Source organism: Microchirus variegatus (genome assembly GCF_963457635.1).
Source record: "Microchirus variegatus genome assembly, chromosome: 1".
In the NCBI taxonomy this organism is placed as follows: domain Eukaryota; kingdom Metazoa; phylum Chordata; class Actinopteri; order Pleuronectiformes; family Soleidae; genus Microchirus; species Microchirus variegatus.
The window spans coordinates 5,337,522-5,355,286 of NC_139802.1; the positions used below are offsets into that span (position 1 = coordinate 5,337,522).

The window sequence follows — 17,765 nt, forward strand, 5'->3', positions numbered from 1 at the left end:
TTATAATAGATCTGGATTTCTTAAAAGTGTGATAATGTTTTGTGTCATCATCAGTGGGTGAATTCTTACCAACAGGAACATACTTTGGCGATCACCTATCCATCGACAAAAACAAAACAAAACAAAACAACAGATTAATCCATCAACACAGACAGTAGGACAGATCATCATAACCTCCTTGGCAGAGGAAACACAAATGATGTTTATTGTGCATATTCTGTCATTACAAAAACAACATGGCAACGGTACCAAATGAAGACTACAGTAAGAAACCATTGCCAAACCAGGTTTGTTCCAAACCTGAACAACGTCACCAACCTCCCACTCTCGGGAGGACTTAACATAGTGACCCTGAATGATGGGATGTGTTGTATTACATTCATACAGCCTGTTAATTAAAGCTTTAAGTGATGTAAACTACTTTACTCTCGGTGGCCTGACTGTGATTTAAGAATGCGGTGGACAAGTGCAAGAGCGGAGGAGGAGGAGAGTAGTAACTTAAATACAGTGTGATGGGTGTGAAACGTCCGAACTTGCATACGGAAAACATTGGGATGAAAAGTCGTAGCCATACCAAAAGTTGCAAAGTGCTCAGGAAAAACCTCCAAGTGTAAACGTCTTTCAATACTGACCAATCAACTAAGAGTGTTAAAAATGGAAAGCTTGTGTGTGTGCGCACACTCACGTGTGTTAAGTAAAAACACAAACTTAAGCTTGTAATACATTTAAAATGTAATAATAATAATAATAATGATAATAATAATAATAAAAAAAAAAGCAATTTTTCAGTTATCAGCTGATCCTGGACTCAGATCAGACTCCATGAAGTGAAGGTCATTCAATCTCAAGTCGTCGTCTCAGTCTAAACCTGGAGTCGTGAGAAAATCAAAAGTCGTAACATTCGCAACGTTAAAACACACAGAGAGTTAAATAGACGGTGTTGACAAAGCCTGGTCCAGGACAGCAGGAGTGTTTTGTCTTTGTAAAAGCAGGGTTGTGATGATGCAGACTCACAGCTTCCACCACGTTTGGTGAGAAGCGTTTAAAATCAGCCGCCACTACAAACTCTACTTTGAGCCTCCGTGAGGAGAGAGGTAGGGAGTATGAACACGGCGTGAGCCGCCGTGTGCACGGTGGAAGTCCAGGGGCCTTTGTACATAAAACATTTCATTCAACAAAATTAACATTTAACCATTTCTCAACAACAAAAAAATCAATTTAGGCACATAATTGCATCATCATTGTCACCATTCATGAAGGCCAATGTCATGTCATTGGTCCATGTTGTGGATCAGGAAGTATCAGGGTCTTAAATGAGTGCAGACATAAGCGGGGCAGCATCATGGGGGATCAGCCATGACGCTGCCATCACCTCTTGGTCAGAGCTAACTGCTGCAGCACAGGGAAGAGCTTCAGGTCGGAGAGCTCTTCTGCTGAGGAATCAGCGAACAGGCAGCGATCCACACAGACGCGACTTCTAACTCTCACTCACTGGTCGTCTTCAGAGCAGAAGGGGTGGAGTCTATGAACGGCCTGAAAGTGACAATCACAGTGTGGTTAGTGGCAGCTCGTCGATAAAGGGCACGAGGGCTAAACCTCATCTGTTTGGCATGTGTTAGAATCACAGAGAGATTCATTTTGTGAATGAGCAACGTGAGTAGTATACAATTAATGTATGAATGCATATAATTTGCTTTAAAATGCGGGTATAAAATGTCCTATGTTTTCTTAAGTGACTGAGAGTTGATGTGCTTCCTGTGTTCGGGGTTCATATGCAGTTTGCTCCTCTTCAGTACAAGAGATAGAAACCACCTTGCCAACAACATTTATCTTTTAAGTTCCATGAGACATCGAAGCAAGAGAGCTGGAAGAGCTCGACTGTGAGAAACAGAGAGAGAAATGGAGAATGAGTCACGGAGAACGGAACGAAGATGGAGGAACGGTGGCTGAAGGTCGAGGAGTCCAATCATGGCTCTGCTAGTCTGCACTTAACCTAAATATGCTATTTTTAGTTACATACATTAGCTGATTTTTTTCCAGTTAGGCTCCAAGAGATCCTTGGGTTATTCAGATCAAGGATGAATTTAATGTAGAGGTTTCCTGTTAAAAGCAATATCAGGCAAACACTGTTCTGAACAGATAGTTTAATTTCACTAAATACACTTCTGTACTGTATCTTACAGTATATCTAAAACCGACTTTGCGCCCCCCCCCCCCCCAAAATCTCTCTAGCCACCACTGGGTGTGGTTGTGCTTCTTGAAGATCTAACCAGCTGTTCCCCATGTGATTCTCCAGCTATTCCAGGTGCTGCGTTTACCTCATGGTGGGGTGGACAGGCCAAGTCGCCTGCACTGGTGTGGGCGCTGCAGAGCTGGGGCTCATTAACATGGCACTGTAGATGTTGGCTGCCACCACCAGGATGCAGAGGAGGATGGGACCAATGATGGCGCCCTCCAGACCCAGATAGTAGGCTCCTCCTGCCACTGCCAGACCTGTCAGATATGGGTGTCCACCACTGAAAGAGAGAGACAAAAACAATTCCCCCCAGGACATGAATGAATAATAATAACAATAACGACATTTAATAAAGAACGAACCCCTACAATATAGTAAGAGTATGTTGTTCTAAAGGAAACCAGACGGACAAGATGCCATAAAGACCTGAGTGAAGTTTTAACTCGGCCTGGTGCTGAACTGCTTTCATTAGGTGCATCACCTACAGTCGTGTGTTTTATAAAACATGACACAACACTGTTTAAAGATTTCACCAACGGCAGGATTTGCTTCCAAATCTGTTTAGAATATTCACCCTTGCTTGTATGATTTACAGGTGGGATGATTCAATAGCATACACTACTGTTCAAAAGTTTGGGGTAACTTCGAAATGTGACGAAAAATCACTTTTTTTCAATTAATATAACATTAAATTACTCACTCTGTACATTGTTAATGTGGTAAACGACTATTCTAGCTGCAAACGTCTGGTTTTTAATAGAATATGTACATAGGTGTATAGAGGCCCATTTCCAGTGTTCTAATGGTACATTGTGTTTGCTAATCGTGTCAGAAGGCTATTGGATGATTAGAAAACCCTTGAAAACCCTTGTGCAATGTTTTGCTGGTTCTTTGATGAAAGCAAAGTCATTATTTTGATTAAAAATCATTATTTCTAATCTTGTCAATGTCTTGACTATATTTTCTATTCATTTTGCAACACTTTTGATGAATAAAAGTCTGACTTTTAATGTAAAATTGTATAGGTGAGCCCAAAGGTGGGAACCTCAGTGTTGCACAAACGTACCCAGAGATATCAGAGTAGATGGCCGTGTCTACAAAATACGTGGGGAGCAGATGGCAGATCAGCAGCAGCACGGCCTTGACGCCTTCGCCCTGCGCCAACCACAGGTCACACACTGCCGGCAACGCCGCCCAGTAGGTTCCCAGGAACGGCACCGCACCCAAGATTGCGGCCAGAGCTTCAAGACCAGGACGTTCAGAGAGATTAAAAAATGTTTGCTTTGCACATAAAGAGTTTAAAAGACTTTTGAACGCGCTGACTCACCAGAAGGAATGAAGACGATGTTGATGCCAAAGATGGTGTGTGTGAGCCAAGTGTAGAGGCCGTAGAAGCCGGCCATTTTCAGAGAGGCATCAAAAACTCCTCTGTTATACAAACACATCAGATATATTTATAGATTCTGTAGCTTCTCCAACAAACACAAGATCAAATGTAGCGTGTGCCTAACCTGATGGCCTCTTCTACAGACTGGCCTATGATATTGGAGGAGGGTCCAGGCTGGGACAGCGGGGTCAGATTGATCACCCATTTCACAGGTTTGTAATATTCACCACTGGAGCTCAGGAGGTAGAAGAGAGTGGTGAGAAATATCACCTGCAGACAGGAAAGAGAAAGGAGATTAAGGTAAAAAATCAAAAGATAGTCATAAACGAATAAACCAGAAGGTCACTGTGGGTCAGAAGACGAAGATGTATTCGGAAAACTGAATGTCTAACATTGTGATGTACAAAGTTAAATTTGACATTTAATACACTTCATTGTCAAAAACCTGCAAACTGACGAAAGCACCAGTTGTATTAACTGCGCTTCAAAACCTCCATAAAGACTGCTGTATTTACCGCACGACACAAACACAGCTGAACCAAACGACCCAACGTTTACGATTTATTTTCAGCAGTGACTTTAGTTTCGTACCAGACTCAGGGCAAAGTTGAGCAGAGCCGTGCCGCTGTAGAACAAGACAGTGAAGAGGGTGGTGGCTGTGGAGATGAGGAGGCTGATGTTCCTGCTCATGACCACCCACAGAGACTCCAAGATCTACAAGAAACAAACAACCAGGTGACAGTGAACACATCACCCACAAGGAACGTTTGAGACACAGTGTTCGAAATGCGTGTTAGAAAACATCAAGTGATTCTTTTAAATGTTAACGGGGTATCTGCAAGGTTTCAGAAAGTCAAATATAAAACTTTTTAAGACATTTTTAATGCCACTGACGACACTATAAATATATTCCGCTGTATTACAACCCAAGCATAGCATGTGTGTCGTTCAATGAGACTCATTCAAGTTTACTTTTGGTCTGTTCATTGAACATAAGGTGATACTTGGTGTTCTCTGGTTCAATAGCTGTATGTACAGATGCAGATTAACGACATGTTTCTGACCAAGTACATCTTCTTTTCAAAGTCCCGCGAGAAAAATAAAAAAATATAACATTAAATAGCCCTACTCTGAAAAATGCAAGACCTTTGAGTAATGCATTTAAGACCAGCATATACATTTTTAATGAATTTAAAGGTCCCATACTATACCCTATTTCTCCAAGTTAACCTAGTTCCCTGGTGTCATAATGAACATGTCTGTGACATGCTTTGGTCAAAATACCATAAGGATGAAGCACCACAGCAGTTCAATCACCCTGACAAAACAGCCCTGTTCACAACGCTCTGTTTAGTAGTATCTCTTTTTAAAAAAAAAAGTAAAATGACATCAGCCACAGAGGCTACTGGGAGCTAACAGCAGTTAGCATTCGGAAAAGTGATCATTTGCAGGCTCTAGCAGGCACATTGTCGTCATATATAACATGTATCCACTTGACAGATAAATCCTCTGAGGCTGGAAGTTTGTGTAGGACTCTGTGCTGCACTGTGGAGCCAAGAATAATAGAACTTTTCACGGACTTCCGGTTTTCGGACACTGTTGCCCTCACCAGCACTCTCGCGTGTTTTACGGACAAAGCGGAGCTCCGCGAGACAACAATTCCAGGAATTTAGTGCATTGTGACATCCCAACGAGCGTGGAAGTCAACATCGCGTGTTTTATCTCCTGTACTTAGACTGAGGAGGACCACAAAAACATGAGTGAGTCATCTTTTTAACACTTTGGTGATTGATAGGACCTTCAGAGTCCCAAATAAGGATTAACATGATTAAAAAATTAATTTTGCATAATATGGGACCTTTAAGACATTTTAAAACCTTCATTTAGATACATGAATCCAATACTTTTTTTTTAAGGATGCGTGGACACCCTGGGTAAATAGTGCACAAATAAAACAAAGACTATAGCATGTCGCCCCCCCCCCCTTTAGTAAGTGTTTTTACTGTAATATTGTATTTGATGACAGATAAATCAAACGTATCCAAATCCTCTGCGTCATAAAAACAACATAGTAGAGACAAATCCGTACTTACAGACAACAGAGTCTCAATATTTTCCTGTAGGAATGAGGCAACGTCCTTCCAGTCCAGAATGTCCACTAACCAGCTGTTCTGTCTCTGAATCATCTTGTGTCCACGGTGGCGTCCAGAGTGGGTCACATTCTGGAAAACACGTGAAACACGTCACGACCCTGGCATTTAAAGCCACAGTAAATCTTTTTCTCTCCTTAGCTTCAAGAAATAAAAGAGACTGGACATGAGTGGATTTTACCTTCACAAACCAGGAGTGGTACAACCGGTCCCAAAGCTCCAAAACCTGTTTCTCAATCACTGCTGTGTTGTTCACTTTGTCTCCTAACATCTTTTGAAGCTGCACATGGGAAAAGAAAGAGGAACAGAAGAAAAGATTTATTCTACAGCTGGAGCTGGTGGTTCTGTTTTCTTCATATTTGATGTGAGATGAATCAGTGACGGGCATAATTCCCACCTTCTGTGTTATCCATTCTCTCCCATGTTGATAAACGTTAGTAGCAGCTGAATTCAGAGCCTTCTGGACCACACGAGCCTCTGGAAGCCAACTAGAAAATGATGGTGTCAAAAAGAATGAAGGGTGTTCTGATGGTGAAACATCATAAACATGAAGAAAAAAGATTTAACAGTCTTACTTTGCCCATTCTGGATGGTTAGACACAGTCTCATTGATGAGATTACCGGTTACCTCGATGATCTGAACGCTCTCATGATGAACCTAGGGAGGTTAAAAAAAAATTCAAAACCACGTGCCACTCACAGACAGCGGTGTCATTCAGCAGAGCAGAAACAGAACCATAGCAGTCAGCAGCAGCGCCATCAGCAGGGTCCCTGTGACCAGGAGGAAGATGATGAAGATGCTGATGATTTTATCCAGAGATCGCTCCAACCCCACGATGATCTGAGCAGAGAAGACGGAGGAGAAACGGCAGAAAAGGGAGGGGAAGCAGAGAGGAGGTAGAGTACGGGCACAAAGTCAGTGATGCTTTAAAGTGGATGGAAACATATACAGTGATCAGACACATGGAGAAACCTGTGTTCTTCCCATGTGAAGAGGCCATTTTGGATCTAAAGACTTCTCTCTTCTGCTGTAGTTGACCCCCACACACACACATATACACTCACACAACGTTGCATTTCAGTGCAGGAAAATGCTGTGTGAGTGATTCACAGGTTGTGTGTCTTTGTGCCTCTTTTATTTTGGACGTATCGTGAGGATGTTGTGCGCGTTCTGTTGTCACCTTCTTCAGTTCTCAACTCAGGTTTCTCAATGATCCAAAACTGTATCGACAGCAAAAAGTGCTTTAATCCTCATTTGTATGAGTTTGTGACCATGATGGAAATCAAGTTAGAGGAAGAGGCTGTGCTAACGCTCTTAACCACATATTAATTAAACACCAGAGAAGTTATTGACAGGCCAGACAAAAGTAAAACAACACAAACACCTATGTAATTAAAAAATCTCAGAGTTAAACCACTGCTTCCATGATACGGTCTCAACAAAAATCACATGACCTTTGTAAAGCAGCTTTCCTTTAAGATCTAGGACACATGAATGAATAAGCAATTACATGTTATATTATGAGTCCTGAATAATGAAGAAACCTCTGCTTCTGGCTGCTTTAATATTGTGGTCAATCCACAACAGTCATCATGTACAAATGATAAGGTCAAATGCCTGCAATAACTACATTGCTGACCTTATGACGCCCTTTTATACCACAGTTCAAGTCAAAGGTCTACCAGGCCAAATCCAAGTCCAAAATCTTAACACAACTCTACACTGAAAAGACAGAATAATATCAATGTGCTAATCTAAAACTCAATACTTAGAAATAAAACTATAAAAACAGATCACAAGTTTAGCTTCTCTTTAAAAAGAAGATACTCATTAATAGTTAACATGACTCACTCAAGGATATATTAAGCATTGACTGGAGACTGTCAGACACAGATTAATACACATTTGAGGGGTTTGAGAGTATTTATAACAGCAGGACAGTTCATGTGGGACAGACTGGAAATAAAACTCAGTGCCTCAATCATCCTCTGTAATCGTATGGCTTACTGAAGATGATATTAAAAAACCAACATTGGGATTATGCTACACAGGAAATAGTGGAATCAGTTAACTAAAGCGTCTTTTCAAGGGATAGTAAAAAAAAAAAAAAAGTATTTCTGTCTTTATATCAATTAAAAAGGTCCAGTGTGTAAGAATTAGTGACATCCAAGCATGTCTGTGAATGACAGAAAGGAAGTCATTCTCCTTTGTTTGCACAGTATTGCAAAATTTATATTTTGATTGGTTAGTTTGTTCAGGCTGCTGTAGAAAAAAGGTGACAGAAGATGGAGGCCTCCATAAAAGCAAGGCCCTGACACACAGTTTATATAAAAGGCTTATTCTAAGGCTACAGAATCCCAACACCATTTTATTTGCTATAACTTCTGCCAATAAACCCCCATATATGTTACAAACTGGACCTTTAAGCAAAGCAAAAACCTGAAAACTGAAGCACCATGAGGAAACAGACACACACGGACATAGACAGAAGCCACAGAACTACACTTCTGCAGTCGTCATGTTTACAGCGTTTTGCACAGACACAAAACATGTTTTCTTGCATTCCAATCGCCTGTTATTCTCCCTTTAACATCTCTGGTTCTATATGTGGTGATGTGTGTTGTAGCTAATCTGTTTCAAAGTCAATGACTTTGACCTGACATTAAAGGTTTGAAATGAACTGTACGGCCACAGGTACACTTTTAGAAATAAGGGTTCCAAAAGGGTTCTTCTACCAGGGCTGAGGTTCTACCTGGAGCTATTTGCCTCCCTTTTCGGGAAAGGGTTTTTCAAGGGTTCTTGGTAACACTAATGGTTCCAGTAAGAATCATTTATGATCCAGAGAACCCTTTAAAATCCCTTTCCTGAATAAAGGGTATTAAAAGGGTTCTCGGTGGAAAGGTTCTACCTGGAGCCAAAAAGGGTTATCCTATGAGGACAAGCCAAAGAGCCTTATATGGTTCTACTTAGCACTTTTATTTCTAAGAGTGTAGTGACCCTCCATGTCTATTAAAACCATGGACTATATGGAAAAAATGGACAGTCTTCTGATTGCAAAACTCACCTATTAAAGCCTCCAGGTTTGAGTTTTGACTGCCAACATATCAGACTTGTATTGGACAATAATTGGTGTCACTCAGGTGTCCACTTGATCATCTACTTTCCCAGAGACTTCTATTCAAATGGAGTTGTTTGTAACCAGAGAAGTGCTCCTTCTGTCTCACGCCCTGGGCTTCACTTTTCAAACCAGAAGTCTAAGTCCATTTCCGTACAGTCTTTGACTAACATGAGACTTAAAATCGTCCTTTCTCGTCAGCAGTTTTCAGAAGCCCTGGCCCAGTTCTCCCACTCTGCTCTGCTCTGTCTGTCAGTCTCCTCTCTGAGCTCAGACACTCTCAAGCCAAACCTGCGCCGCGTTAGATCAAAGCAGGGAAGCTACAGACGAGGATGAAGGACCGAACAGTCCCACTTCCCACAACTGTAGCTTCCTGTGAAATGTGAAAGCAAGAAGCAGGGGGGGGGAAAGCAGCAAAGGGGCAGACATAGAAGCCGCATGAGAGGGTGATAAGAGTGACAACACAGTGGTAATGCGCCAGTCCAAGCTTCTACAAGGTGTGTTCACACCTTCACACACACACACCCACACACCCACACACAATATAGGCGAGTTAATTCTTTATCCTCATCCCTAATTTTCCTGTTAAACCAAACACTCTTACTGTCAGTCAAGAGTTCTCTCACCACTCTTCTTCTCAGATTCATTACCTGCTTGTTAAGCCAAGGCCAGAGCTTGGAAGGAGACAAAGAGACATTTGGAAGGTTATTATACCCCAAAAAGAAGGTGTGCAGCAGTCAATCACATGTACCCATGCAACAAGACCACAGCATTTTTGTTTGGGTACAGGCAGTGAGGTGTCGGGAAGTGGCGGGCGAGACTGATTTACTGACCATACGGGGAGTGTCCGGGTGCAAATCACTGTGATTACAAACACAACTGCATCCCAGAATCAACAGAACAAAGATATATTTTAGAGTTCAATTTGTCTGCAGTGAGTCACTGCCTTTAAAATGCACCTCTATTTAAACTCATTAGTATAAGAAAATGATTTGATTTCCAAAACAAGACATAATTGTCACTCCATTCATTTTGTTATGGTCCTAAACGATATGGTCCTGACCATTGTTACTCCGCTAACCTCTGGTCCTTCCCTTGTCTGTCTGCAGTGTGGTGCTGCGTAACATGTAATAACACATATTTATCAGAGTTTATGAGGAAGCTTTGTTGGAGGAGACGAGTGAAACTGGACAGAATCTACGTGTCAAGGCCCTGGAATTCAAATCAATTCACTGGGAGAAGCTGAAATGCACTGTGGTTTCTGGGAGTCAAGAGATAAGCTCCACTATATTGGAAAAATAGAGGCACATTTGAAAAATAGTAGGTTTTTTGTATAGAATTACTTTTTAATCAAAGAAAAAAACCTAATGGACATGTGAAATCAAAGACAGGGGAAATAACTGGCGGCACAGCAGTCAGAGGCCTTACCTTGGTGTCAATACGAAGCAGGAACTGTACCAGGCCTTTGATTGGTCCAGGCAGCAGCGCCTCCTCTCGCTCACCTCCGAACTTCTCCAGCACCACCCACCATGAGTACAGAGTCCGCTCTGCAAAGCCCATGAGGCCAAAATGGACCACCAGCTTCTTCAGCACCCACACTGCAATGCAACACCAGCCTCGGTATAAATGTATAAAGAAATATGTACTGCACACGTGTGTGTGTGTGTGTGTGAGAGAGTTACCAGCCACTGGGATAGGCAGGAGTTTTAGTATCCAGAGGTTGAGCCAGACCTGAACCAGAACTATGGCCCAGACCAGTACAATAAAGTAGATATCACTGGCTCTGTGGGGGTTTTTCTTTTTATGGAAGAAGCCGCCAGGAAATGAACGAGAGCCCTGCAGAAACCCAGGGGTGGCAGGTTCAGGGCCCACAGGCTGCACACCGTCTGCAGGTAAATGAGAGACAGGGAGGAAAACAGAGGATTTTTTTTTAGCTGCGTTTTCTCAAATCAGTGCAGAAATTCAAGCGTTGGACTTATTGGTCAATATTTAACTTTACTTCTCATCATGGCTTTGGGTTTAATGTCCACTAAATCCACGAGAAAATGTATAAAACAGTGATTTTGCGCCATTATGCATGGTTGTTATCGACTGATCTTTCTACTATAAATCATTCTCACTCTCCTAAAAGTGACAGCCAAATATCCACAGTCACAGAGATGTTTCCTCCAGATTAGTTATGGTGTTGTAGCATATGAGAGGTGGTGCCAGTCAGGAAAAAAAAACCTCAGTGATGTTGCAGGGTGAACTCAAAAGTGTCTTACCTGTGCTACAGTTGTGACTGGACTCGGTTTTCAGATGAATGTTGCTACAGGAGATGGCCATGTAAATGGTATTAGCAGCAAATGACAACACCTGGCCCGACAGCTCACCTGAGGAGACCAAGAGAGACGGAGAATATGAAAGGGTGTGATGTGAGGTTCAAACATTGCAGGTCACTTGTGTTTTAGAACAAATACGGTCAAAGAAAACAGATGAGAGACCAGATGAAGCTGAATCTATTGAGCACCAGGGATAAGAAATAATATAAGTCATACAGACGGTTCAAAGGTTTCAAGGTGATGACTTGACAGCCTATGTTAGTATGGATTTTTGACCAATTTGAGGTTCAGAGAACCGGGTTGTCAATACTGATTTGTTGATTCAATTTGATTCCAATTCACAATTGGATTTGACTTGATGCAAATCATTATTTTTTGATATTTCAGTTTTCATACTAATTTTACTTTGTATGTTTTATTAAATGTAATAACTAATGCTGCAGATTATACAAAAAACGCACAAAGTAGTAACAATAATGCACTTTTTCAAAACTAGAAAAGCACTCGGAGAGCACAGACCTCTGCCAAGGCAGCTCAGTGCCTACAAATTAGCGATAACACGGCTCACTAGTTCCTGGTCCTATTGCGGACAAAATTCCGTGACTTTTCGTGTTGTGTTGCTAACAGACAGACAGACATACTCGGGTGAAAACATAACCTCCTTGGCGGAGGTAATAAACAACCAAGAGGTGCATCAGAGCTTTTGAAGTAATTACTAAGTTGCCCAGTAGAGGGTGCTGCATCCATGCCCTGTTTGCTTATCAGAAGAAGACAACAGTAATGTTAACCATCATCTGTACTATACACTCTCTTACTGAGACCTGCATATGAAGACTGACATAAAGAATATATATAAGTATTCCATACTTAATACATTTAGTCTTGTTTTGTTTGTTTGTTTTAATCACAAGCATGTCTGCCGGGTAGATTGACAACAATATGTCAGGTAATTGTGGTAAAATGTGAACGTGTGTGTTCATAAATCATCACCTCTGCCAGGAACAGGTGGTTTCTCCTGGGAGCCCACGATGAGGAGAATAACCACACCCACAAATATGGGCACTCTCCATGAGCCGGTCAGAGACACTGAAAACAGAAAATGAGTGTTATAACGTTAAAGTAACTCTGTGTCTCCTCTTCATTGTGGACACACTCTCTCTGACGTGCACGATGCTTTGCCGACATTCTGGTTCTCATTTTGTTGGAGATGCTGACATTTGGCAAATATTTACTGAGACAATAGTGATTATTTTGAGTCATTTGTGTTTCTTCTCTGTCATTTTTTAACGCCGCCTGCCTGAAGAACAAGAAGTCTTGTGTGCGCTAAAAATATCTATGACTTCCTCATATTACTAATTCACTTTGCATGTGCCTTGCGCAAAGTCCTGTGAGCTACCGCCCCCTCTCTTTTGCCAACTAAAAAACACAATTGGCTGCTTGTGCTTTACAGAAATCCATCCATCCAGTAAGTCTATCTGTGAGGAAATCATCCCAAGGGAAATGAGAGTTTAAAAAAAAAGGTATCTCATCTCTGCCCTCACCGATGTAGAAGAGGGCGATGACCCAGACAGGAAGAGCCAGAGCCTTCAGGTATCGCTCGGTTTGAGGACTCCACTTGAAACAAACCGCCAACAAGTAGCCAAACACCGCAGTGCACACCTTATAACACACAAAAAAAACAACAACAAAACGAATATGCTGTTATTGCAGGTTTTTATTAAATTTAAACTAGAAGTGAAAGGAGTTGCTATAAAAAAAATGATAATTAGGCCAAGCTTTTGAGATCTGGACTGAAGTGAATGTAAAGAATTCCAGTTCAATAAAACCACATAAAAAGCACCTTTCATTGTACTCTCTTATCATGCCCTCCATCCCATTCAGTCTCCCTCTGTTTTCAGTAAAACAACACACACACACAGAGGCGCAGCTTGTGAACAGGCAAGGCAGGCAACTGCTTGGGACCCAGAGCCGATAGGGGGCCGCCGACACTCGGGGGTTTTTACTGAAATGTGCAGTGACCAGCCGCCTCCCCCTTAAAAAACAATGGGCGATTTGCAATGATATCTCAGTAGGAAACCTCCCTAAAGGGGCCCCACCTCACTTTAACCTGTGTGAAGTTATCGTTCTGCAAGTTGGAAAATGAAGAGGATTATTTACAGTGTAATGCATATCTTTTTTTTACTCAGTTTATATAGTATTAAAAAGCTATTTACAGTATTTTATTGTTCTTTACATTTATATTTTCACATACTTTTTAATTACAAGGTTTTTCCATGTTATTTCATTCATTTCTAAAAATATATATATATTCTGAACTCATACATTTTTCGTTGGTGTCAGATTATTTATAACATAATGGTGATGAACACTGGTTGGAAGGGCCCCCTGGGAATTTTTGCTTAGGGCCCCTACAGACTCTAGAATCGCCATGCACACGCACACAAGCACAAAAGCACATCCTTTAATACAATTTGTATGGAGTCAAGGAGACCCGGGGCTCAGGCCCCTCGTGATATTTTAGAATAATAAAGGTATTGAAACTGCAGGAAAATAGATTAGCTTTTTTGGCACAAGAAAAAAAAACCCCAAAAAACAACTTTCTTCTTTGAGTTCAAACAAATAAGACACTGTTGGAGATGTCAAGGAGCAACAACTTGAAGCTGTAAGAAAAGTGTTTATGGGTTTGTTCTATGAAACTTCTGCCATTATACATTTGGTCCATGTCAGACTGTCATAGAAATATGTGATGATTAAATCCATATGTTAACATTTCTAATGTTAAGTATAAATCATAGTTTGCCACACCAATGTTTTGGGATGTTCTAGATTCAGGATGTTTACAATTAGGAGATCAGACAGTATATATGAGCTGCACCAAGGGTCTTGTAAACACATCTGTACAAAGGCTTTATTTGGTTTTTGATTTGTGAATGATAATAAGAGTATTACAGTACATGCACATCAAACATCTTTGTGGAAGAAATGCGTTCTTCATCAGAGACAGACAAATGTGAAAAATATCAATACTGCACTGGTAATTCTTACATTTACAAAACTAAGAATTAAGACCATCAAACCTGCAGTTCTTAACTAACTCAAGTGTTTCTCACACTTGTTTAGGGCTTCAATAATTAATTGATTATTAATCGTTTATTAAAGCGGATCTAGACTGGAAGTTCCAATTAACGCTGTTTTTTTTGTGTGTATCTGCGTCATTACCTTGTTTAAGAAACCCTGAAGGTTCAAAACAAACAGTTCAGCCACTGCTGAGAACGCTATGTTTTATTGTAATCTCTGAAAAAACCCGGTCCGGTTACGTAAACACCGGTTCTCCTGAACAGCAGATCCTCCTGCTCTGGGCAGGACCATAAAAACAAGTTAATGTATGTAAGTAGACCTCTATAACTAACATGTATGTGCAACAGGACCACTCTATGTGACCTTTAACTTAATCGTCAACTATTTTGATAATCGACTCATATTTGTTTCAGTGGGGTTTTCTGACATTTTATGGACCAAACAATTACTGGATTAACATTAATATTCTTTTGCCATATTTTGATTTTTCGGGCCCGAGAACTAAGGCTGCAACTCATGATTACTTTCATAATTGATTGTTGTTGCTTATTCTTTAGATTAATCGAGTAATCATTTGGTCTATAAAAGGTCAGGAAATTACTCAAACCTGGACACGATGGTGTTAACAAATGCCTCGTTCCATCCATCCATCCATTATCTACCGCTTTATCCTCCACAGGAGGGTCACAGGGGGGCGCCGTGCCAATCTCAGCTGACGTAGGGCGATAGATGGGGTCACACCCTGGACAGATCACCAGTCCATCACAGGGCCACATATAGAGACATTCAACCATTCACTGTCACAAGGCCAATTTAGAGTGTACAATTTACCGAATCCCCATATTGTATGTTTTTGGACTGTGGGAGGAAACCGGTAAAGAAACGGTAAAATATTCACATTTAATAAGCTGAATTTAGTTGGTGTTGTCATGTCATATTTAATCTGGCCCATAGCATAAATTCTCAGTTAAAGTGTGTAATGCCCAATAAATGTGATCCTTTATATAGTAAATATGCAGATATGCAAATATGCATATGCCATATGTAAGAATGTGGCCAAAAACGGTTACTACATTCAAATTCAAAATACTGAGGTTGACTTTAAGGTTTTGTTTTCTGACGTAACTGGCAACCTGTGGTTGCTGGGCAGCTGAGACTCTACTGACTGCAATGATTGGTAGACGGCGGTAGGTGGCGCCACATGCCGATGATTTCAAAACATAGGCATGATTTGCAGTCTGCAAAATATTTTTTTAATGCAAATATTTTGGCTGTACTGTTGTTGTTGGTGAGTTCAGTTTGTTATATGAACATTATTCCTGAGTCTCTGTGACATATTAGGAGGATTTTATGGCCAGTTGCTTTAGATTTATTACATAATGCACTTTTAAGCTGTTGAGTAGGCTGATCTGCAAAATAAATAAAGATGAAAGAAAACTTTTTCTTCAGTGAATAAGGGGTGTCTTTTTTCACTTGAGCCCCTGCCCCTGTAATGCGTGTACCCGCCACTGTTGGTGACCATCACGTGTGGCTCTCTGTCAACATCAATGCAGAGATTCTGAGTTGAGACGCAGCTCCAGCTGACCTCACTGACACTGACAGACACACACACACAGACACCTTCTGTTGTCACCGTCCATTCACTCACCCACGCGGCGTGGAAACAGTCGAGCGCGGCCCCGATGATCCCACAGACGTGTCCGAGGATCACCTGCATGCCGATGACGCTCCAGAAATAATAGAGGAAGTACAGCAGCGGCACCCCGGCTCCGATCGCCAGCAGCACCGTGAGCCTCTCCAGCACCAGCTTGCCCATCGCCTCCACCCCGTAGTTCACGCACCACACCGGGACTAACAGTGTCCCCACCACGATGGGTGTCCCGCTGTCCTGCAGGCCGCTGAGCCACGAACGCCCAAGTCTGGCTAAGGAGTGTTTGAACGGGTGGAGGAAGGTTCCGCAGAGAACTGCCCAGAGCAGCGGGCGGAGGAAGGCCTCCAGGATGAAGTAGACCAGCACAGTTGCCCCGCAGCAGATAGCGACAAAGATCATCGCCCCCGTGTTGTAAAAAGCCTGTTTGATGTTTTTGTCAAACTTTAGGGACGAGGGCTGTGTCAGGAGCTGGCTCATCATCCCGACGGCCGGCTGCACGCTCTCGGAGAAAGAGACATATTGTGGCCGCGCGATGTGAGGAGTCTCCGGCGGGGACGCAGCGGCAGACTCCGCCGCCGCCGCCGAGTCCTCTTCGTCTGCCATGTCCTGAGTCTCTGTCGGTACCAGCGTCTCTTCCCCGGGAATGTACCGCGTGAACAAACAACATATGACGCAGCAGTGACGAAACCATGGAGACCTTCTTCTTCTTCTTCTTCTTCTTACTTTTCCCGGCGTTTGGGAAACTGCTCGGAATAAAACCAGCGCCCCCTAGTGTTCCTCTGAACAGCTCTTGCCTTCATACACTGAAGAGATGGTTCAGATTATTTGAAGCACGTTTAAATTATGTATTTTTTACAATAATCCCGCTCATTCCTCAGTGATCGGATTGCATGTAGTCAGAATCAAACATTCAGCCTATCAGCTCCACACGTCACTTCCTGTATTGCTCAGTGTCGTGTTTTGTTTTGTTTTTGAACAAACTTTATTTGAAATTAGAAACATACAGCCAAAATACATATAAAACAATGTGCATATCAGATATATATTACAGAAAAACAGATCACATGTATGCTGAATAAAATATATGAAATGAAATAATGTAAATTAAAGAAACAAACTAACAAAAATAAATAAATACATAAATAAATCAGAAATAGGCATAATATCTTAACTAGGGGCTACGGAAAATAGTTCATCAAAATAAAACAACGCGAGTTTGCTTGTTTTGTTTGACATATGGGTTAAAGTATCTATGTACAAGTTGAATTCAATTATAAAACTGTTAATGTTAGGGGAGGATTTAGAGAATGGTGCTTTATGAATGTTAAATTTACCAAATGCAAGAATAAGATACGTCATGTGACTTAAAGATTTGCTGTTACATTTAAATTCCGTGACAACATTACCACACCCGGCGACATAATTGCCACACTGCACACAGGAAGTGGTTAGTTTTAGTCAATTTCTGTTTTCAAACAATATTAGTTCATGCAATAATTCAACATACACAGCCACCCTGTCTGAACCTCTGGTTTGATCTGTTATAGCAATAAAGAATGATGGTAAATAAAAACAACTAAAGAGAGAAAGAGTTATAAAGAATTATAAGTGATATTGTATTTTAATCTCTTTTAGTTAACACTGGACATTCAGCCCTCCCAAGGTCTATCTAATGTTGTCTTCTTTCTGCATAACTTCTCTAATCCAATTTGGAAAAGTAGGACAAGCCTTCTTCCATTTGAGTAAAATTAATCTCCTGGCTGTGGTGTACGCCACAAACTTTGCTCCAATAGCACTGAGACACTTTCCAGCTGCAACAACCTCAC

At 41.4% G+C, this 17,765-nt stretch overlaps 1 protein-coding gene across 1 annotated transcript; it reads right to left on the reverse strand.

Annotated features, from left to right (window-relative positions):
- Positions 1 to 215: 215 nt before the first annotated feature.
- tmem245 (transmembrane protein 245) lies at positions 216 to 16,648 on the reverse strand. Its single transcript, XM_083888423.1, has 17 exons — positions 15,937 to 16,648; positions 12,752 to 12,869; positions 12,201 to 12,296; positions 11,154 to 11,261; positions 10,572 to 10,775; positions 10,318 to 10,487; positions 6,510 to 6,614; positions 6,349 to 6,431; positions 6,171 to 6,261; positions 5,955 to 6,053; positions 5,717 to 5,845; positions 4,215 to 4,337; positions 3,748 to 3,893; positions 3,564 to 3,664; positions 3,303 to 3,477; positions 2,319 to 2,516; positions 216 to 1,533 (listed from the first exon to the last, which is right to left on the reverse strand). The coding sequence occupies exons 1-17, from the start codon at positions 16,540 to 16,542 to the stop codon at positions 1,485 to 1,487; spliced, it is 2,601 nt and encodes an 866-aa protein (XP_083744549.1). The 5' UTR covers positions 16,543 to 16,648; the 3' UTR covers positions 216 to 1,484.
- Between the last annotated feature and the right edge of the window lie 1,117 nt (positions 16,649 to 17,765).

Bases quoted from the DNA above. Each gene is read 5' to 3' on its own strand.
- tmem245 (XM_083888423.1), bottom strand. From the start codon at position 16,542: ATGGCAGACGAAGAGGACTCGGCGGCGGCGGCGGAGTCTGCCGCTGCG. The intron at 6,432-6,509 runs GTTCTGTTTCTG...TAACCTCCCTAG, and splicing joins CGCTGCTGCTGACTGCTATG to GTTCATCATGAGAGCGTTCA. The intron at 3,478-3,563 runs GTGAGTCAGCGC...CTGGTCTTGAAG, and splicing joins CATCGTCTTCATTCCTTCTG to CTCTGGCCGCAATCTTGGGT.